Source organism: Terrapene carolina, unplaced genomic scaffold, assembly GCF_002925995.2.
Source record: "Terrapene carolina triunguis isolate 2854851 unplaced genomic scaffold, T_m_triunguis-2.0 Scaffold120, whole genome shotgun sequence".
NCBI lineage: Eukaryota > Metazoa > Chordata > Testudines > Emydidae > Terrapene > Terrapene triunguis.
The window spans coordinates 4,981,791-5,005,872 of NW_020664471.1; the positions used below are offsets into that span (position 1 = coordinate 4,981,791).

At 39.7% G+C, this 24,082-nt stretch overlaps 1 protein-coding gene across 2 annotated transcripts in view; it reads left to right on the top strand.

Annotated features, from left to right (window-relative positions):
• MTA3 (metastasis associated 1 family member 3) overlaps positions 1–24,082 on the top strand; it is a 190,028-nt gene that overhangs the window by 117,284 nt on the left and 48,662 nt on the right. For both annotated transcript variants that reach the window (XM_026652526.1, XM_026652525.1), the window contains exons 9-10: positions 5,463–5,651; positions 15,471–15,545. In XM_026652526.1, the coding sequence (XP_026508311.1) occupies positions 5,463–5,651; positions 15,471–15,545 (264 nt within the window). The remainder of the gene's footprint in view (positions 1–5,462; positions 5,652–15,470; positions 15,546–24,082) is intronic.

Sequence of the window (24,082 nt, forward strand, 5' to 3'; positions counted from 1 at the left end):
TTTTCATTAATACAACATGGCTCAATTCAACACGTATTGCAAATTTATTTATTTCAGCCATGTTGTATTAATGGAAATATTTTAACGCCACAACGTTTTTTTGTATTTGTTTTTTAGTTCTCATCTCTAATGTTCCCAATGAGTAACTCCCACCAGCATAGATCACCTACCTGCTCAACTGGAATACGTGATTGTTCTTAAAGCACTTTCCCTTGCATTTTCTTTCAAATTTGGTTGTCACTTCATATTTTCTCAATCTCTGTTGGTGATCTGACTGTTTTTCTCATACATTTTCTTATTTCATATTAACTGTGACTTATCGACTTCACCCCATTTCTCTCCTTTGCGCTCCCTGTAGCTCCCTGAAATTCAGTCCTCCCACCTCTTGGGTAGTGAATTGCATTGGACCAGTGCAGTCATGGAGGTCAAGGGACTGGCTTTGCCCCATAGTATATCATCGTAAAATCCAACAGTATGTTATTAAATACATAGTCTGGTAAATGTGAGAACTTGAACTGGATAGTGGATAACGTACACTCGAAAACATGCAAAAGAAGACTCACAGTTATGAAATCTGTCAAGTAATAGTAATTTCATTTATACTGTACTAGAAGCTAATTGAACTTTATAAAAATAATACACTACTGATCATATTGTCCTTTCTTGTATACCTTATACTTATGTGGTATTCTAATAGACATCAAAACCAAACACAAATGAAATTTGGAAGCATTTTATTCCACCGGTAAACATTTTACTTAGGAAATCCCACATACTAACAAGAGTCTGTATCTTAAATATAATACTCAAAAAACTTACTGTATAGACACAGCTACTACTACAATGCTACATGCCCCTGTATGTGCATACTGCTTGAGGGGATCGGGGACAGTAGCATAAATAACAATATAATGAAAGTGTACTGAGACAGCAATTCTAGTTATTTGGCTAAAATAAGGTAACATTATATCCCAAAGTCACTAGTGAGGGGTTCATTATTGTAAATACTTGATTTAGATCAAGTGTATTGGTTGTAATTGGAAAAATGTTTCACCATACTCAGTTCTCAGATATTATGATCAATTAAAAAGGAAATTATCTGAGTCTAGATTACTGTAACATAGTAAAGGAAATTGTAGTGTTCTAAGATATAATTTAATATCTTGAGTAATACTTATGCTGTAAATAGCTCTTAAAGATACTGTCTTATCTTTTTGTTTCACACTTTCTGAAGTTACTTCAGTGACATATTCCATTCACTTTACATTATTTACACTATATTTTCCTATGGAATAGTTTACTAGTTTGGTGTTTCTACTCATTTTATTAATTTTTTATCTTTAACATTTTATTGGATTGAGAATTTTCTGTAAGTCCCACAGAATGTAGATCTTTCTTACTGTACAGTTCAGTGGTTAATGCTGTAAATTGTTCCCTACAATAATTCTGTTTATAGTTTAAAAGTACATATTGCAATCATGCCACTAAATGGATAGATTTAGTGTTCAAGTGGTGGTATGAAAGTTTGTGCCTTAGGAATGATCCATTAACTTCCATTACACATAATATAAGATGTGTCTTATAATAAGACACCAGAGGAGCAACGATATTATTTGTTCGTTTTCACTGTCTGCTCTCTTAGCATTTTTAAATCCTTCTCCTTTTCTCCTTGTCAGTGCACATGCTTTTTTCCCTCCTAAGTTAGGAAAAGACACATTCCTCCTCATAATATCATTTCTGTCACATTCCATTGTTAATTGGTGAACATGTTTTGAGCAGCACTTAAAGTTGATACATTCATTAGCAAAGGCTGTGGTGTATTTCATTATCACTTGGAAGTGATGTGATGTGAGTATATAATCCTTTATACATTGCACTGAATGTGTTCTTAATAGCAGTTAGTCACTGCACCTCAAGCTTAATTAACGGTGATATAGCAGTGCCTTAAGCTCTCATGTGTTTGCTGTATTCCTAATTGGTTGTGTCGCTAGGCCGTGATTTAAAGAAGATTTCTGTAAACAAGAGCAAGGGTTATAACTTTGGGTGGATTGTGAGTGATTGGACAAGGTGCAGAGGTCCTACCAGGTTATGGGCAAGTCAGGGTTATTTTCACGCTTCTCCATCTAGACGCATAGGGGATAGTAAAGAGACAAGGCTGGAAACTGCAGATTGATTAGACTCCACTTCTAGAAGACAGGAAACTATACGGTTAACAGCTAGGATGCTGGAAGGGGAGGATGCCTTAGAGCCAGGGGGATTACACACCCTGTCACTGCAGGCTTGAGATGTGTGGCTGAGAGAGAGACCAGTTAATTTTGTTTTTTCGGTTGTAAATATTGCAATCTGAGGAGTAAAAGCCTTGAGGAAGAAGATGGGAAACCCAAAAGGCTTTTTTGTAGTTTTTTTCCCCCTGCCTGATAACTCTTGTACAGTGCTTAGCTAGATGGAGATAGGCATTTTAGTGAAACCTAAGCTAGGTAGACAGAATTGCTCTGCTGGCTTCTGATGGTGGAATTATCTCCAAAGCATCCGTGTTACTTTAGTAAATCAGAAGACAAAATATATTCTAAGATGTTTCTTGAAAGTAACAAAGAATAAAGAGAGTTACTGCCCTTGAATTTTACATGTGAAGCGTCTCATTTTGTGAGCTGGGGGCTGGAGCATATCAGGCCCTAAGACTTTTAAGATAGTATCTTCCAGCTGTAATTTAATAGTATCACCATCTTCCTGGAGAGAGGTGTTCCCCTTTGCCCCCCAGACCTGAGGTTCCTATCTGGGGGAGGTCCCAAATTCTTCTTTCCATCTGATTGGCCTTCATCTATGGTGAATCCCAGCTTGGGTGTTTCTCCCTCTGGTCCCCAGACTGCTCAGATCCTTGGAGAAAGCAGACGAAAACAGATGTGATCTTTCTCCTCTTTTGGTGGTCTTAGCCCTACTGCAGCCTTTTCAGGCTGCTTCTGCCCTTGCTAACCCCACCCACCTACCATAATATAGGAGTCTACTTGAGCAGGGGGTGGGACTATAGGAAAAAAAGCAAAGGCATTACTCGTGGAGCTTGCCTCAGCATCCAGTAATTGCTTCAGAGCAGCTGAGTGAAGAATGCAGTTATTTCTTCAGTTGCTTCAAAGTACCTTTGTAACCGATATATAAATACAACAAACAAATCAGTGGTTAGGTAGCTAAAGATGACCAAACCTTTTCCTGAAAATTAACATTAAAAGAACAAGATCAAGACTACCATTTGCTCACTCAGTTGTCACTCATCAGTGAGATGGATTCTGATTGAGCAGCTGCTTGGCAGAAGTGCAATCTGTGCTTTCCACGAGTGTTGAAATTTAAATCTGAACAGGTAGATCAGCCTTCCACAGCATTACATATGCTGTTAGTTTCAATCTTTCAGGTTGCTTGTTTTATTCTTTGTCAGGATGAATAAGTAATAAGGCAGTAGTTTAACTCCAAAATTCTTTGCTTTGACTGATCGGATTACTATGTGTCTTAAGATAGCACGATACTAATTTTATCCATTACAGTGACTTCTCAAGGCAATTTGTAGTCAGGGCGAATGTAAGTTCAGCGCTAAATAATAAAGTACACTGTAGAAGAAAGTGAATCAAAGGAACGCATTGCTTTTTGCAGGTTAAATTAATCAAGCAGATCCTGCCACCAGTAGTACTTGAAGAGGCCTCTTCCCAAAGCATACTGAAAGTCCGGGAAAGATCTCTACTGTTCATAAGAAGTAGCAAAGTATTCGTGGTATTTATATTGCAGTAGCACTTGGAAGCCTCAGCTGAAAATGGTGTCCCATTGTAGTAAGTGCTGTACAAACATACTTATAGGAGGGTAAACTGAGGCACAAAGAGGTCAAATTACTCACTCAAGCTCAGATAGCAGGCCAGTGGCACAGCTGGGAATGGAACCTAAGCCGTCTGTGTCCCAATTCAGTGCCCTACCCACTAGATCACATTGCTGCCTAAAGATGTCATCCTTCAGTTGTAAGCTAAGAATTATACCAGTTCTAATACAGAGTTGTCTAGAAAGAAGCATTTGTGAGGGGAAGATGGGCAGGGCAATTGATAAGCATACATCTCACTTTCAACTAAGAACCTTTACAAAAAAATTAAAAATGTTTTGAAAAAATGTGCACAAACTGAATCTTGTTTGATGTAGATAAATAACTGAAAATAGTTTAAATAGTCAATGATCTCTATTGTTTTCAGAATTGTTGCCGATTTAAAATCCAACCAATTCATTCCAGCCTGTTATGGAAACTTCCATGGAGATAAGCTTTGAGGTTACATAGAAGAAGATGAAAAAAGATATTCATTTCAACCTCCCTCCTTGATAGCAGTGAGGTCCAAGCAATGACTTTTGCATTAAAACCTTTGGGTTTTTACAAATTCGCATCAGCATGTAAGCACACCAGTCCGTTCTGCTTCAAACACTCAAGCTCTCACTGGTGCATTCCCTGAGATGACTACCAGTTTAAGTGATGAGGTCCATGATGGCTGCAGTGTGGTCCTTAGAAGCTACTACAGAACTAATGCTGCTCTGCTGTGTTCATATTTAGTAGTCTTTTCTCTTGAAAGAGGAAATATTCTTCTACACTTTTATTTTAATAAATCTGGCCCCTTCATTCCTTCTTTAGGTTCTGCCTGGCAAGTTTGTCCTAAGAAATAGCAGCTGTGGTTTTCAGAGTGAGTCTTTACTCCTTCAGCACCTGTACAGCTGCCTCTGCAGCAATGGTTTAAGGTCCTGGAGATTATGTGTATATGGGACTCTGAGTCAGAAAGACTATTGATTGCACACGTTCTGTGAAGAGGATCTGTGACGCATTTGTTTATTTCTTTACTCATCTTCCTCATCACTTATTAGTGATGTCATGATACAACAATTTTTTGAGACCATCTGAGTGAAGATTGCAGTTATCTATTCAGTTGCTTCCGTATTCTTCTTTTTACTAACAAAAGCCCTCACAATGTTTAGTGCAACCCTGCATAATTTTTCATTAACAGTGTCAGATACCAGAGACAAAATCTTCTCATACACTTCACTATGATGGTGATAATGAAAAAAACTAATGATAATTTCCTCACCTGTCCAAAAAAAATGAGACTGTTGGGCAAGGAGAAGTTTGCATCTCTGGTTTAGCATTATATATAATCTTTGGTCACTGAAAACAAAATTGTCAGATCCTCAGTGGAACCGTTGAAGAATGTGTGCTAATTTATAGGCAATTTATTAAATACTGTAGCTTTTAACAAATATTATAGCATTTCCTTGCCCATATCAAGTACAGTGCAGATATTCTTCTGTCAGACAACACTTAACAGGATAAACTCTAAATTTATTATAAGTTAAGGCATGTTTCCCAGCATATAGAATATAATACTTTTATTAGTTGTGATCCTGGTTGACAATTCTTTAATTCACCAATTTAATTATTTTTCTTTCTTTCTTCTTAGTTCCATGCAATGGATACATTACATAAGCACAACTATGATTTGAGCAGTGCCATTAGTGTTCTGGTACCACTTGGAGGACCAGTTCTATGCAGAGATGAAATGGAAGAATGGTCAGCTTCGGAAGCTAGTTTATTTGAAGAGGCTTTGGAAAAATATGGTAAAGACTTCAATGACATACGACAAGACTTTGTAAGTACAGAACTAATGCACTTTTATCTTCCCATGTTTAAATGTGTTTTGGCCGTGAGAGCTGTAATTGTTTTCCATTGATCTGGATGATTAGCTTAAGAAGGAGGTGCTTTTGTACTGCCAAATGGATAAATATATTGTCAGGATAAAAAAATAGTATTTTCTTGTTTAGTGACATATCTTGGAAAGCTAAATTCTAATGTATTTTGACTGGGATTTTCTCAGGCTCCTGTAAGAAAGTTGGGTGCCCAGATTCCATTGAAATTCAGTGGCAGTCCCAAATCCCCTAAGTGTGTTGAAAATCCCAGTCTTTCCTTCCATGTTTAGCAGTGAGGGAAATCCTTACTCAGCTTTTAAAAATGCTCCATATTAAGCCATTATGTTACGTTAGGCATTTGGTACTTGTGAAGGGTGAAGGAAACACTCATCACTCCCAACTCTACTATGTCTGCTTCTGAAGTATTGCAGTTTTGGACAGCAAAGCTTTCATTTGCTGTGTCCTAATGCAGTGAATTGGGATGGAGTTGATACCAGTCACTGACTGCCTGAGTGATTGGTAATTTGCTTGCAACTCTTTCCTTTTTTTGAGGGGCGAGGAGGGCAGGGGGTAGACCCTCATCTACCACAGGTTAGTCATGTTGGATTGTGGCTGCGAAAAGGTTGATACATGCAAAACAAAGGAATTTAGTAGGGCTGTTGACTAATCGCAGTTAACTCATGTGATTAACTAAAAAAAAATTAATCGCAATTAAAAAACTTAATTGCGATTAATCGCAGTTTTAATCACACTGTAAAACAATAGAATACCAATTGAATTTTATTAAATATTTTGGATGTTTTTCTACATTTTCATATATATTGTAATCTGTGTTGTAATTCAAATCAAAGAGTATATTATTTTTATTACAAATTTTTGCATTGTAAAAAAGATAAACAAAAGAAATAATGTTTTTCAGTTCACCTCATACAAGTACTGTAGTGCAATCTCATTGTCATGAAAGTGCAACTTACAAATGTAGATTTTTTTTTGTTACATAACTGCACTTAAAAACAAAACAATGTAAAACTTCAGAGCCTACAAGTCCACTCAGTCCTACTTCTTGTTCAGCCAGTTGCTAAGACAAACAAGTTTGTATACATTTACAGGAAATAATGCTGCCCTCTTCTTATTTACAATGTCACGAGAAAGTGAGAACAGGCATTTGCATGGCACTTTCGTAGCTGGCACTGCAAGGTATTTATGTGCCAGATATGCTAAACATTCGTATGCTCCTTCATGCTTCAGCCACCATTCCAGAGGACATGCTTCCATGCTGATGACGCTCGTTAAAAAAATAATGCATTAATTAAATTTGTGACTGAACTGTTTGGGGGAGAATTGTATGTCCCCTGCTCTGTTTTACTCATATTCTGCCATATATTTCATGTTATAGCAGTCTCGGATGATGACTCAGCATATATTATTCATTTAAAAAACACTTTCACTGGCGATTTGACAAAACACAAAGTAGGTACCAATGTGAGATTTCTAAAGATAGCTACATCATTCGACCCAAGATTTAAGAATCTGAAGCGGCTTCCAAAATCTAAGAGGGATGAGGTGTGGAGCATGCTTTCAGAAGTCTTAAAAGAGCAACACTCAGATGCGGAAACTATAGTACCTGAACCACCAAAAAAGAAAATTAATCTTCTGCTGGTGGCATCTGACTCAGATAAATAAAATGAACATGCATCAGTCCGCACTGCTTTGGATTGTTATTGAGCAGATCCCGTCATCAGCATAGAAGCATGTCCCCTGGAATGGTGGATGAAGCATGAAGGGACATATTAATCTTTAGTGCATCTGGCATGTAACTATCTTGTGACACCAGCTACAAAAGTGCCACGCAAATGCCTGTTCTCACTTTCAGGTGACACTGTAAACAAGAAGCGGGCAGCATTATCTCCTGCAAATGTAAACAAACTTGTTTGTATGAGCGATTGTCTGAACAAGAAGTAGGACTGAGTGGACTTGCAGGCTCTTAAATTTTACATTGTTTTATTTTTGAATGCAGTTATTTTTTGTACATAATTCTATATTTGTAAGTTCAACTTTCATGATAAAGAGATTGCACTACAGTACTTATACAGTAACTCCTCACTTAAAGTTGTCCCGGTTAACTTGTTTCGTTGTTACGTTGCTGATCAATTAGGGAACATGCTCGTTTAAAGTTGTGCAATGCTCCCTTCTAACGTCCTTTGGCAGCCACCTGCTTTGTCCACTGCTTGCAGGAAGAGCAGCCCGTTGGAGCTAGCTGGTGGGGGCTTGGAACCAGGGTGAACCGGCAGCCCCCCTATTAGCTCCCCCTATCAGCTCCCCGCTCTCCTAAGTTCGGTGTGCAGCAGCTGCCCAGCAGGCTATCAATTGCAGACGTCCCTCCCTCCACTGCCATGTGCTGCTCCTGCCCTCTACCTTGGAGCAGCTCCCAGAGATTCCTGCTTGCTGTGCGCGGGGAGGGGAGAAAAAGGGGGGCTAATGTCAGGGTGTCCCCCTCCCCCCTGCTCCTGCACCCCACTTACCCCATCTTCCATAGAGCAGGGGGGACACATGACAGAGGGAGCTTCCAGGCAGCAGCGGCTGTGGTCTCATCAAGCTGATCTAATTAACAAGGCAGTGTACTTAAAGTGGAAATGCGCATCTCTCTCTCACACACACACAGTGTGTGTCTCTCTCTGTCTGCGATGCTCTCTCCCCTCCCTCCATTCCTGCTGCCTTGTAGACTGTGACAGTTAACCCTTGAGGGCTCAGCCGATTGCTAGTTCATCATTTAGCAGTAAGGCATTCCCTGGAAAATATCCCACCCTCTGACTCCTCCACCTCAACCAAGCTTCACAATCATCATCACTGTGTACCAGTATTAAATTGTTTGTTTAAAACTTATACTGTGTATGTGTGTGTGTGTGTGTGTGTATATATATATGTGTGTGTGTGTGTGTATATATATATATATATATATATAGTCTTCTGTCTGGTGAAAAAAAATTCCCTGGAACCTAACCCCCTCATTTACATTAATTCTTATGGGGAAATTGGATTCATTTAACATGGTTTTGCTTAAAGTTGCATTTTTCAGGAACATAACTACAACGTTAAGTGAGGAGTTACTGTATTAGATGAACTGAAAAATACTATTTCTTTTGGTTTTTTTACAGTGCAAATACTTGCAATCAAAAATAAATATATAGGTGAGCACTGTACACTTGGTATTCTGTGTTGTAATTGAAATCAATATATTTGAAAATGTAGAAAACATCCAATAATTAAATAAATGGTATTCTATTATTGTAAAACAGTACGATTAATCGCGATTAATGTTTTTAATCGCTTGACAGCCCTATAATTTAGTTATAACTGAAGCATATGAATAAGCTGCCTTTGTCCATGCAGGTTTCACTGTCCTTAAGTCTCTGTTATGAGATCTCAGTTCATTCAGTTCTTTGCTCCCCCATCATATTTTTTTACCAACTAGCACCTTTATTAGCAGTCTCTTCAAGGAGACCAAGTATTAAGTGTACATGATGTTTGAGTTAGATCTGGGCAATTTTTTTCAAATAGCTTATTAGCCCAAAACTGTTTGTGAATTCAGGTTGAATTTGGCAAGTATTTTTGACTGGGAAAAAATTGGGGGGGGGATTCCCAAAAAGCTGAAACATTTTTGACTCTTTGTTTTGAAATGACATTTCATTTAGAAATTTAGCTTTCCCTTAAAAAAAAAAAAAGTGATGGGGAAGGAAGGAAGATAAAAAACACCCAAAAATGAAATGTTTAATTTTGTGTCAAATAAAATGTATTTCTCACCCAAACACAACTTTTTTTCTGGTTTGGCCACCAAACCGAAAAATCAATTATTTGTCCAGCTCTGCTTGAAGCCCCTCCAAAACAGGCATGTGGGGTGGTGTGAGGAAGCTTGTACTTCCACTTCCAGTGCTGTACATGGAAAGAAGACTTCAGTGTTGTCAGGTCACTTTCACAGTTCTAAAATAAATATAAGTGACTATTGACAAGAAGAAAAGGATATTGTGTCTCTGAAGAGCTGCCTTTTGAACAGATGTGAATGTGTTGCTACATGATTTTTGATGTTCTCAAGGAAGAAAATGTCCACTGGATTCAGCTTGTACTCCTGCAGAAAATTACATTATATAAGAAGCAGTTCTGTTAATAAGTTAAAATTAGTTACATTTAAGAAAATTATTGTGATACTGGCAATGAAAAATACGTGGTTACACTTTGTATTAAGTTTCCATTTCTAAAGAGTTAATAAATGGTTAATAGATGTGTTAATACATGGTTCCTCAGTTGTTATAGAGTTCAGCTCAATAGTCTATATTACAGTCTATAACACCTCCGGATGTGCTTACCAACCATCTGTGACGCTACTACTCATAGCTAAAACATCTATTAACATGTATTAACCCTTTATAAATAGAACCTTAATGTAAACTGTTGCCAAATAAATGTAAACTTTATTGTTAGGGTTTCCTACATTATTCTTTTATTCTCTATGTTCATTTAGGCTTGGCAGAATTTGATTTTTAATTTTTATTATTTTGACATATAATATCACTGTTTATTTGTAAGCATCTTTTTACTTTTATTAATTATTATTTTCACAGTTGCGGAAAATTATGGGTCAGACAATAATTATTCTATGGCAGTAGACATTGAGATTCAAAAAGTTAAAACACAAATTGTCAACATCACATGTCAAAATATACAAAGGATATATCCTTAAATCAAACGCTGATAAGTTCTCAAGAATCATTTTTCTTACTTTATCTATCTGTAAGTTTTGATCATCATCGATGAAAATAATTTTTAGTCAGTTTCTGTGTGTACAGTGAAATCAGTTTTTACCATCATTTACCATTAAAATCTAATCCTTCCAAGTCTAATTATATGGCGTCCCATTAATGCATTAGTACTTTGCAGATATCACTTCTGATCCATAATGCACAAAATGCTGGAAATTTAAAACAGCCTACTGAAAACTTTTAAAAATGCTTCAGAGGGACCAAAGAATGAAAAAAGGCAAAAGAGACATTGTTCTTGTTTAAATGAGGCTAAATAGAGAATGAAAATCATTGTTGGGCTCAGCTGAAGGCATATTAATACTGACTCAGAGAATAAAACCTGGCAGGAGCACAGATCAGTTATATGTTCTGAAGTCAGAGTGGGATTGCCTCCTACCCTCAGTCACGTTCTCTACTTTTAGAAAAGCAGCCTGTCACCTCAGAGTATCCTTAGAAGAGCACATCTTTCACGTAGCTATTCGTGTAGCATTAGTCAGTTAGATTTATAATGAGAATTATGTTTAACACCTAATATTTCCAGGCTTTCAGTCATTTAAAGGCTTCTGACACTCAGTGGGCTCTGACTTTTGTTTTTATATGAAGATATAGGAACTGATTTCATAAGTTTTTCCAAAGTTATTCATATACACTATCTTCAGAAGTTAAAAATAAGAAAAATATATAAAAATAGTATAAACTGTACTTATTTCCTGGACAGCTTTTGTAGTGTAAATTAATAGGCTTACTAGAAAAATTCCTTAAATACCTATTAACCACAGGAGAGCTAGAGGTAAGCAATGAAAACTGTAGACAAAAATGTTTACACTAGTAAGTTTTAGAAGTGCTAAATGTTTCCATCAAACCTTGAACCCACTCAGTCTCAAGCTTGATGTGTTCATGAACATCATTCCCTGTTCTCAAAGTTTATGGACTCTGGGTAAGGTTTTTCACATAGCTGCATCCTGCAAACCCCTACCAGCCACTCCCTGAAATAGTTTTGTGTAGTCAGACTTGCTGTTTTTTTAACAGTATAATCTTAAAAAAGGGAGAGAGATCTTTTTAAAAAACAAACAAACAAAACTCGAGTTAGAAATAAAGACATCCTCTTCTAAAAGAATCTGTTGCAAGACTTAATCCTTAATGTTAAATAAAGTACACCTCTACCCCGATATAATGCGACCCGATATAACACGAATTCGGATATAACGTGGTAAAGCAGCGCTCTGGGGGGTCGGGGCTGCGCACTCCGGTGGATCAAAGCAAGTTCGATATAATGTGGTTTCACCTATAACGCGGTAAGATTTTTTGGCTCCCGAGGACAGCGTTATATTGGGGTAGAGGTTGTAATACTTATCTGATGAACTGTGGCTAAGAATCCCTGTGTGCTTATATATTTTGACTCAAAGGTGATGTAATAAAGGTACATTAATATCAAAGGAAAATCTGGAGCTCTGTTCTAAGAAGTCATCTTAGACATGCTGATCATATGGTATAAGTAATTCTTGATTACCTGGTGTGACAAAAAGTGATTGGTTGTGACACTAAAAAAGCATCATAATTAACGTAGGCCTTGGCTACACTCAGGAATGCTGTGAAGCGCGAGTGTAGTCGTGCTGCCAGCGCTGCGAGAGAGCTCTCGCAGCGCTGTATGTACTCTACCTCTCTGAGGGGAGTAGCTTGCAGCGCTGCGAGCGAGTGTGCAGCGCTGCAGGCTCTGATTACACTGGCGCTTTACAGTGCTGCACTCGCTGCGCTCGGGGGGGGGGCGTTTTCACACCCCTGAGCACAGCAAGTTGCAGTGCTGTACAGCGCCAGTGTAGCCAAGGCCGTAATGACCACTTGAGTCATTACATCTTGAAGGTATACTGCTTTCAGAATAGTTCTGGATTTGCATCACTTGGCAGCTGCAATTGCCACTCTTATACTGTGTGGCTCTTTAGAGGCAATGCATTTTGCAACCTTATTTACTGTTCAGTAGTTAGTAATAATTAACATTGCATAGTGCTTGACATATTCAAAGTGTACAAGAACTAATATTAGTAAGCAAGTTCATAACGGTTAATTAATTAGAGTAAAGGAATTTGCCTTACCTTTTTAACAGACCATGAAATCTCAATTGTATACTATTTAATTTTTATTTTCCTGATACTTTTATAACATTCCAATATAGGCTTTGAATAGTAATTTGTCAGGCTGCTATTTTCTCATTAATTTCTCATCAAGACCTCATTTCTTGATGTTCTCCTGTTTTCCTGAGAACCTTTAACTTATAATGAACATAAATGTACTGGATTGAATGTACATTTGAATTTCTTCATACCTCAAGATAGTACAATGGAAAGAGAACAGAGCCTTGTGTTCCCCCAAAAGATGACTATTTCCCTGGTCCGAGAGTTAAGACACTCGTGGTGGTGATTTCCCTAGTGCTGTTATAATTTAAGGGTCTGTTGTCATTTTCATTGTAAACCCTATTTTTTTTCCAGAGATTTATAACTCTTGCTTCTCAAATGTCTTGCTGGGTGAAAATAAAAGCTGTTTAAAAAAAGAATGTAAAGGTTCTAAATCATTAACAGTATGGACCTGTGACTTGAGGTTTAAAAATGCATGTACATTTCCAAGATAAATATTTAAAAATCAAATTTAGCGTTTTCAAGCTTAACAAGGGTTCTATCTTTACCCTGTGGCAGCTGGTGAAATCGCAGATCAGCTCTGCATGTCCTTGTGTCATTGCTGCCTCACTGCCAATCTACCTCTTACATAAACATCACACATCTGTTTGCAGATGGTAATTTTTCTTTCCTGAGATCAATGCATAATAAAATTTGGTAATGAAAATATACAGTTCTGTAGCTGTTTACAACTTCTGTGGCAGACGCAGCCACTGAAAAACACATTTATCTTGCCTCCCTAATTGTTTTCCATAAGTGGTTACACTCTTCTGGACAAATAGTGAGTCCTCTTCACCTGTCAGTTGGGCATGTGGGTAGCCAATTGGAATACAGGGTTTTCACACTCAGCATGCCAGGCAGGCTTCCTCAGTTGAGAATAAGAGCTGTAGAAAACGTATGGCTTCCTATGTTATCCTGTGAACCCAGTTCCCCACTGGGGTGCTCTGAATGGCTGTCCATACTGGTGTTGCAACATCATGGAAAACTATTAGGTTTATGGAAATGTACTTTTTGTTGATGTGGATGCCACCAGTATCAACAAATGGGTGCAACTAGCAGAGCCCATACTCAGGGAACGAATAACAGTGAGAAGCTAGGATTGGCTAGACTAAAGTAATAGGAAGATAGGGCTGATCAACATTTACTGGAGTGAGTGCATCTCCCCTCTCCCTTTGGGACTACTGTGGTATAGGACCCCTCTGAGAATCCATCGCCTGATGGCTGCATCATCTAATATGTGTAAATTCTGTCAGTAATGTCTCAAGAAGGTATGGACCCAAGTACTGGATGGTGGCTCAGCAGAGCTGGTCCGTTAAGGTCAATCTGTACACCTTCCTGGATTGCTTGGAGTTCTCTCAAAACAGCATTTTTTAAATTTATTTTCTTTTATTTTTTTATTTACTAGAGAAGCTGGAAGAATGTTGAAAAGAGAAACGTGTATTTATACACACACACAAAATATTAATTGTAAAATAATTTATGCTTTGTTTCATTATCTGGTATGTATAAAAATATGGCCAACATTGGAAGACTGTCGGTCAAAATGGGCAGTGGAATTAGGAGAGGTAGGAGATGAAAATTTTACAATCTGATACTTACTGTTGAATTGAAACAGTACTAAGATTTGATTATGTATTATAACCTCTTACTTAACCTCTTATACACAAGTCAGTTTTTAAAGGGAGATTTAATCTTTATGCCAACATTGTAAAATGGCAAAGGGCACTTAAGAAAATAAACCTTGCATTGCTGGGACACCCTCCACCTCCCACCCACCCACAGCCAGCCCAAGGCCTCTTTAACCCCCGAGCACCGGAGTGTTGGGCCTGGAGCCATGGAGGGGCAGGACTTTGGGCACCCTGGCTGAGAGGCCCTCCCATACTCCGGGCTCCAGCTGCTGGTCCTGGCCAGGCTGGTGAGGGACAGGACTTCTTCCCCTGGAGGGGCCACTCCCAGGGCCAGCTCAGACCCACTTCCAGGAATCTCTCCTGACTGCAGGACTTTCTGTGGCTGCTGGTATGGTATTGCCACCTTTACTTCTGCGCTGCTGCTGGCTGCGGCGCTGCCTTCAGTGCTGGGTGGCCAACCAGCATCCACCACTCTCCAGCTGTCCAGCTCTGAAGGCAGCGCAGAAGTAAAGGTGGCAATACTGCAACCCCCCCACAATAGTCTTACGACCCCCCCACAATCTGCTTTTGGGTTGGGACCCGGAGTTTGAGAAACGTTAGTCTCCCCCTTGAAATCTGTATACTGTAGGGTGTAGGGTAAAAGTACACAAAAGAACAGATTTCATAGGGGAGACCAGATTTCATGGTCCGTGACGCATTTTTCACAGCCATGGTTTCAGGCAGAAATTGGGGAAGGTCATGGCATGACAGCCCACCCCTATCATTAGCACTGGCATTACTACCAATAGTGGGGCAGGCAACCTCTGTGATATTGGCATTGAGCTAATATTCTGGCTGGTATATTTTCACAGGTGAAGTTCCTGTGAGACTCTCAGTCAGTACTGTGAAGGTGATTTGTTCTAATTGTTATGTTATTCTCTACCTGTCGGATAAAAAAGTGAGAGAAATGTACTGCCTCTGTGGTATTACACTGGATTCTGCATTGCCCATATAGAACCAATGGTTTAGGCATGTAGTTTAAAAATAGCCATCCCCATATATGTTTTACTTTGTTTAACATTTTTGTTTGCATTAATTCCGAATCTTTATAACATACAAAGAACATTTGCTTCATCTTTTTCTAAATAAGATGTGGATATTTAAATTTCCTGACACACTTTGATTTTATTTAATTCATGCCAAATGTTTTTCAGCTTCCTTGGAAGTCGCTGACTAGCATCATTGAATATTATTACATGTGGAAAACTACTGACAGATACGTACAACAGGTAATTGTATGGCTATTTCAGTATGAATGGACCTGTAATATTCTGTAATAGTCTTAAAACAATGGACTTGTACAAAAATTATTTACAAATAGTATTTTCTAGACACTTGCATATTCCTTTACCTTTTTAAAAAGACCTGTTCTAAAACTATTTCTGAGATTGGGGGTTTTAAAATACCTAAGTTGGTTTGATCTGGTTTTGCTGCAGTTTCATTTCCCCAGGTTTAGTTATCAGTCTAAAAGGTGTTTAACAGGGTTAAACAGTTGCATGTTTAAAATAAAGTGCTTTGTTCCCAGAGTAGAGTGATTGTACATTTTTAAAAAAAGAGAAAATTCTAAACTGATTGAATTTTTGATAATATGCATTATCCTTTGAGACTTTTATTTTAAATGGCTGAATGAGCCATTTTACAGAGTGAGGTCATGTAAGGCAACACTGAAGAGGAGGGAGAAGGCTATCTACAGTACTCTGCTTTAGTTCATCTAACAAGTCTCATGAAGCACAATTATTTCGCCTTCCATAGCAGTTGTTATGGGTGTTGTTTTGTAGTTTTGATTTTTATATGTTGATGAGAAAGGAAGTAAGTTCTAGTATCAAAACTGAAGCCATGTCTTTCAGTCATGGTTTGTCTTTACAGCACAGAAATAACAGCAAAGAATATACATGAGGCCAAATTCTGAGCGAGTCAGAGCTTGCATTAAAGAGCTTTTGTACTGCTTAGACTGGTTGCAGGTCCGAAGGATGGAATCTTCAATATGTTTAGTTTTCTGCTTTACTGAGCTGTGGCTTCTGCTCCGGAGCATGGGGTGGGGGAGTGGGCTGCGGCTTTCTTTGGTTCTGTGTTTTTGGGCCAGTGGTTCTGTGTTGTTTACCAGATGAACTGGCCACCCCCTGCAAGCCCCCTGGTCCTTCACATTCCATGAAGAGCTCAGTGGCATACAATGGATGTGGTGACCTCCTGCCTGAATTCTTTGCTGACTATGCAGCAGAAATATATTAATGCTGCTTTTTTTATCCTACCTTGTGTACCTGCATTGGGATGTTGGATATAGGGTTACTGCAGTATTCGCCTCATTGTGTATTTACATACTGTATTCTTTGGTTTGGCTGCTCCAAAATATTATAAAATATTCTCTTTTGATTTGTGATTTTACAATTCAGTTATTTAAATCCATAATTTAATCCCTTAAAATTAGTAATGATATTGCATACAGATGCTGAAAATAAAACTGTTGTTGTTATTAGATAGGTCTGTGCAGCATTACCAAAATCCATTGCAGAGTATTAGAGAGATTGTTGCTCTAGCCTAAATTCTAGTTTGTTGATGGTATGGCTGCATCTTCCAGTTGTTAGTGTATGGCAGTTAGAGGAGGGAGGTGTGTCATCATTTGCTGTGCTACTACAGCATGTATGTTCAGATTGTTTGAGATTTATCATCCTTTCATCTGTTTCTTTGCCCCACAAGTTTTTATCTTGGAAAGGTTTTGCCAGTTGGGAAGTTGAGGCTGTAAGTATGCCTAAAACTAAAAGTCACCCCAGACATTCGTCATTAAATGTGCAAGCCAGATGTGTAGCATTTCAAATTTCTTCGTCATCAGCTGGGCATTGAGGGATCTGGAATGATCAGAAAGGTGAAAGTATAAATAAAACTTGATGCTTTGCTGGAATCAGTTACCGATAAGAAGTTTGGGAGCTAAAATGAGTGCATCAGAGGATTTATTTCTATTGAAAACAGTTACTTAAAAATAAATATTTTAGAGTAAGGATGAATCACAATGAAAACTGAATCCATATCAACATTATTAGGTTGGTCAGGTGATTGATTACCATTGCTAGAAAACTTGGATGGAAATATTTGTTCTACGGTGTTTGAGAAAGATGCTGTGTCGCAGAATTTTCCTGAAGTTCACTGGGATTTGGTTAACAGATCCTGCCTGCCACAAATATCAATTAGAGTGTGCCATTTATTGAGTGTGTGTGCTTCTACACAATTCACTGTTTCAAAAGTGCAGCTCTAACTCTGAAAAGTGATTGTATAAAAATGGCATTATAGGGTTCTGGTTTTATGGTCCCTTGATGACACCCAGAACCAATTTGTTCAATTAACTAGTCAAAAGATATGTCTTCTAACTCCCAATCCTGCACTCTCATCCTGGAATCTAATAGTCAATATGTCTTCTTTCAGGGTCATGCATCATCATCAATAATAGAAATGCTATATGCCAAATGCTTCTGTGTTACATCTGTTACAGCTGTGACTGCACTGTAGCTCATTTCTATCCTCCTTTAAGTCTCTGCAACCCCAATGGAGGCCATAAGATTAGAGAGATGTGAGTGAGTTCAGAACTTGGTCCTGCCATTGAGTTGGCTTTGCAGTGCTTAAAGGAATAAAATTTAGTAAACACATATTTTTTGAATCACCAGAGTAAACATCAGGAACTGAATACACACATGGAGAAAATTTATTCAGCAAGAAAGTGCTATTTTTGCATAGTCATTTTCAGAGAAGAGCCATACTTCAAAACATTCTTTTCAGCGGAGGAGGAAAGCCCAGGGGACTTGGAATGGGTCAGGTTGAGATATATGGATCCTTTCAGCTTTGGAAGGCTGATTCTCATCTGAAAACTTTACTATTCAATGACTGTTTATTCACCTGTGTGAATTGGCTAGGTCATCTCAGTCCAGAGGGGAGGTCTCCACATAACAGTTCCACTACAGTAGAACCTCAGAGTTACGCACACCTCGGGAATGGAGGTTGTTCGTAACTCTGAAATGTTCATAACACTAAACAAAATGTTATGGTTGTTCTTTCAAAAGTTTACAACTGAACATTGACTTAATACAGCTTTGAAACTTTACTATGAAAAAGAAAAATGCTGCTTTCCCTTGATTGTTTTAGTCGTTTATATTTAACACAGTACTGTATTTGGGGGTTTTTTTGGTCTCTGCTGCTACCTGATTGCATAGTTCTAGTTCCAAATGAGGTGTGTGGTGGACTGGTCAGTTTGTAACTCTGGTGTTTGTAACTCGAAGGTTCTACTGTGATTGATAATCTTGCTTGGCAGCTAAAGGCAATGATTTAATGTGCATGGAGACTCTTCTGCCACCTCATCTCCAGAGGGTGGTCCTGCCAAGTCAAGGTGAAGGGAAATAGGTAAGGCAAGCTTTGCTGCCTGTACTGAACCTGTCAAGTAGATAAATCTAGCACCTCAATTACTGTTGCTGTCAGTCTGGCATTTTTCATGAATACTACCTGATAGAGTAGTTTTGAAACTGAATGAGGCCAGGGGACTCAGTCACTGTAGGTCCATTCTCTGATTTTCCCATTTGTTTTTTCTCTTAAATTTCTGGTTCATGTGTAAGGAGGCATCATGACTAAGCCTTAAGCAGAAAAGATGCTGCACAAATGATCTAAGGGCATGTCTCTGCCGCCCTGCAGTTCAGATTACTGGGGTGTGAATAGTAGTGCGCACCAAAGTGCTGCGCTGTAACTCCTCTGGGTGAATGCTGTGTGTGCGAACCTAAAGGTTCCTACTTCACATGACTGTCCTATTTGAAGAGGACTGCATTACGGCGCACTAGGAACCTCTTTAGTTCACAGCCACACATCCACATGGGAGAGTTACAGAGCAGCACTTCGTTGTGCACTGCTATTCACACCCCCTGTAGTCCAAACTTCATAGCAGTGTAGACATACCCTTAGGCCTATAATGTTCTTTCTGCAAAACTAAACATTTTATTTACTGTAGAGAATGTTTGACCTACAGGAATTGCTAATTTATTATGTTAAATGAGACAGGCATATAATCTGTTGTTTTATTTCTTGTTTTGTTAAGAACTGGGTATTGCTACACATTTACTTAAATTGTGGGACAGCACATTCCTTAGAGAAGTGATGTTCAGAACATATGCTTCTGGGAAGGGATGGCATTTATTTATCAAGAGTAAAAGATTGTGGGTGAAATCTTTACCCCATTAAAGTCTGTTCTCAGCAGGGGCGGCTCTAGCTTTTTTGCCGCCCCAAGCATGGCAGGCAGGCTGCCAAAGGCAGCCTGCCTGCGGGAGGTCCCTGGTCCCGTGGATTCGGCGGCGTCCCTGCGGGAGGTCCCTGGTCCCGTGGATTCGGCGGCATGCCTGCGGGAGGTCCACCAGTCCCACGGCTTCGGCGTACCTGCCGCCGAAGTGCTGCCAAATCTGTGGGACCGGCGGACCTCCCACAGGCAAGCCGCCGAAGGCTGCCTGACTGCCGCCCTCACAGCAACTGGCAGAAGCGCTGGTGCCTGGAGCCGCCGCTGGTTCTCAGAGTCATAGATTATAAAGCTGGGATGGACCATTGTGATTGTATAATCTGGTCTCCTGTATAACATAGAATCATAGAAACATATGCCATAGGACTTCCCAGAATTAATTCCTGTTTGAATTAGAGCATCTCTTTTAGAAAAACATCCAGTCTTGATTTAAAAATAGGCAGTGATGGAGAATCAACCATATCTCTTACGAAGTTTTTCCCATGGTTAATTACCCTCACTGTTAAAAATGTGTGCCTTATTTCTAGTCTGAACTTTCCTACTTTCCTACTTTCACCTTCCAGCCATTGGATCGTATTATACCTTTTTTGGCTAGATTGAAGAGCCCTCTGTTATCAAATTTCTGTTCCTCTCATGGATGCTTATACATTTGATCAAGTCACCCTTTAACTTTCTCTTTGTTAAACTAAACAGATTGAGCTCTTTGAGTCTTTCGCTATAAGGCATGTTTACCAATCCTTTAATCATTCTGGTGGCTGTTCTTTGACCACTCTCCAATTTATCACATCCTTTCCATTGACTTCAATAAGACCAAGATTTCACTTCAAAATTGCATCCTCATGTTGGTTGATCTTCTTTTTCTACTCCCTCCTCCTCTCTCCTGGTATTTGTAATTTGATGATTAATGTAAATTCAAACAAGACACAACCACTCTTCTCTCTAGGGAGCAATGTTAGATACCTAAGCATATAAGATTAACAGTAGTTTTAGTAAATAAGAATGTAAAATGCTAAATTGCTTTTTCATTTTTCATACATCTGGCCTTCATTCCCCCAAATTTTAGCTTATACATAAAATAGTATGTGTGATTATTTCATATAAGAATGCATATGATCCACTTTAGTAAATAAAGAGGCAAAAGTTGGTAAAATGTCATTCCCACACAACACCAACACCAGTACTAAAATTTAGCTACCACATACTGCTTATTTCTCTCTTTTCTATTGTCCTCTGTGTAGGCTTGGTTGGTGGTGTTTTGAGGTGGGGTTGTTTCCCTCTTCCCCCTGCAAATGCCCTTAAAATTTATGGGCTGCTTCTCTTCCTTTACCTAGTTTTCCTCTATTGCTCTGATGATCTAATGCAGTGGTTCTCAACCTTTTGTATTGGTGATCCCTTTCACATAGTGTGCGACTCCCCCCCCCCTCTATAAATTAAAAACACTTTTTTATATATTTAACACCATTATAATTGTGGGAGGCAAAGCGGGGTTTGGGGTGGAGGCTGACAGCTCATGACCCCCCATGTAATAACCTTGTGACCCCCTGAGGGGTCCCGACCCCCAGTTTAAGAACCCCTCATCTAATGCTTAGGGATTGTGAGGAGAGCCCTTTTTCTTTTTGCCCACCTGTGAGACCTCAGAGTGTGTGTGTGTGTGAGAGAGAGAGAGACTCATGGTTGTGTCATTTTATATCATCTTAGCTATGATGTGGTCTTAAGTCTCGCACCTGTTTTTGTATAGAAATTGTATAAAATTGGTACCCATGACGTTTATCAAAGAACAATGTATTCTTCTTCCAGTATTCTGCAATTAGTACATTCTTTGAAAAGAGAGGGTTTTCATAGTGTCTTTACCTTCTCCCTAGAGAGATGAGAAAATTAGATCGATCTGAGCCTGTTCTCCAGGCCTTCCTTCTGTTCAGAGGATTTTAAAATCTACTTTTATTTTATTTTATTTTATTTTGCCATAGCATCATAGGGTTTCCACTGCAACATCTGCTGCTGATTATGCCTTAATTTCTCAATGCATAGTGCCAAGAGGATCTGTTTCATTCAAGGACATGGCACTGATCCCACAATCCTACCCTTAAGTGGTGATTTTCTGAACTGAATCGTAATACTCTACTAAGTTGAATCTCTGAGTCAAAAATGAATTCTTGTCTCTCTCCTTTCTGTTAATTCTGTCGCAATGAAATGCCGTTACTTTTCATTGCCCCACATGAATACAAAGCTAAGCTAAGAAAATGCATATTAATGTTAAATTTGTTATTTGTTATTTATTTTCAAGGTTTATTATTATTTATTTCTGTGCTCTCCAGGCAGCCTGGTTGCATGCCACAGGCCTCAAGTACCACAAATGTCATAGAATCATAGAATATCAGCGTTGGAAGGGACCTCAGGAGGTCATCTAGTCCAACCCCCTGCTCAAAGCAGGACCAATCCCCAGACAGATTAATTTTACCCCAGTTCCCTAAATGGCCCCCTCAAGGATTGAACTCACAACCCTGGGTTTAGCAGGCCAATGCTCAAACCACTGAGCTATCCCTCCCCCCCATGCAGGCTGGCTCCAATCTTTATTCCCCACACGTGACAGGGATGGGGGGAACTTGTAGCAGGCATCAGAAACTCATGGCCATGGCTCTTTGAGCCTCAGCCTGTTCTCCAGCCTACCCAACGTTTTGGCTCCCACTGCCCTGTGGCTGCAAGGTGGACTTCAGCCATGCTTCACCAAACTCCTGCTGCCTGTCTCCATAGAACAGTGCAGGGAACAGACATTGCAATCCAATTAACTTGCTTTTGTAGGGAAAGCTGGAAAGCAAGAGGCAGCTGATGGGCGGAAACGGTTGGACTGGGAGATATGAAACAAAATGTTGTATGTTTGACTGCAGGAAAACGGCAAAAATGCTGGATTATCTGGTATCTTAGAAAATGCCAAATACCACAGTTGTGGAATCCAGATGGCCCTGACTAAGATGAATGGGGCAGTTCACACCTTCAGAGCTATTTTTCCAGGCTGTGCCAACCTAGGCAGTTATACTGTGCTTACATTATGCAGATTATTTCAGGCACCATAAGGAATGAGCATTTATTTAATGAAAGACATGATTTTAGGAGTGTAATTCTGCAGCAAGGGATGAATGCTGCAAAATTGTGGAATACATGAGCCCTGTTCATAGGCTCCCTCTGAACAGTAGTTCGCAGTGAGAATGAAGATACTTTGTTTATTGAAAGATTTTCCCAGTTACCTCTCAAGGCCACTCATTTACCTGTCAATTGTCACTGCTGGAGGCCTTTTCCATGGTTCCCATATGTTGGGTCCCCATTTCATCACAGCACATTAACTTACTGCCACATCAGCTGGAAAGTTAGACTATAAGTATTGTTGGGTAAGGATCCATTTTTGCAAGGTGCACCCCAAGTATGAAGCTGGGCTGCTGCTCCTCGGCTCTGGCACAGGTATGTCTGGTCTAGCTTTTGCTAAGCACTTTGCTCCTAGTACATCCCTTCTTCTCTGCAGCCTACACTCTTTCTGCAAGCTACATCTGTGTTACAGTACTTAGTGGGGTCCTGGCTGAAGTGCAGTACCTTAGTGATTGAGGCGGTTCCTTCAGAATCATACCAAACACTGCCGCATCTATAAAATAATCTGGTGCCAACGGTGTCAGGACCTTTGTGTACAGCCTTCCTCTTGAAATCTTCCTCCTGAGAAGTGACTCCAAAAGAAGACCCTCCTTTCCCCCAAACTTATCTAGGTAGACATTGGCCAGTCTAATATGGGTGTCAGGGCCAAGGCAGAGATCTGTAGAAGAACACAATAAGGTATGAGGGAGGAGGGAGTCCCCACAACCAGGCCAGCTTCACCCTGCTCTTCCCTAGCCTCTTACCTGGTATGGGGATAGTACTTTTTCTCTCCCCCAGAAGCCACAGGGTTTCATGGTTGAGCAACAGAGCTTGTACGTCCTCTCACCACAAGAGATCTTTCAGGTAGATGAGGCCCAATTCCTGCTACCCCCCTTCTCTGGGCACAGCGAGGTCTTCCTCCTGGAAGGATATCCCAGGGCACTGCCTTGGGTGTCTCAGTGCCCTTCCACAGTCCGTGAGAGCTAGGAGTAGGAGGAGTGCTTCCTTGAGGGGGGAAGGCCCTCCCCAATTGCAAGAGCAAGTCAGTGTGTTTGCAAATGAGATCTCTGGCTCCCATGGAGCAGCAATATCTGAAGTCCTGGATGTGTCTAAGACTGTCACCCATAAGCAGAAAGACCTGAGGAAGAGGCTGTTTCAGTCTCCATAGAACCCCTCCTCCAAAGTTTGTTTCCCACTCCATGAGGACCTTGCAGAAGTAGTGTGGAAGTGAGCCACAGGGCACACCTGGTGTCAGCAGTCAGGGCCGGATTTAGGGGCAGGCAACTCAAGCAACCACCTGGAGTGGAGGGCGCCAAGCTTCTGTTCAGTTTGTGAAGGCAAAGGCGAGAAAAGCGACCTTTTGAACTAAAGAACTAAGGTTAAGGTTCTAAG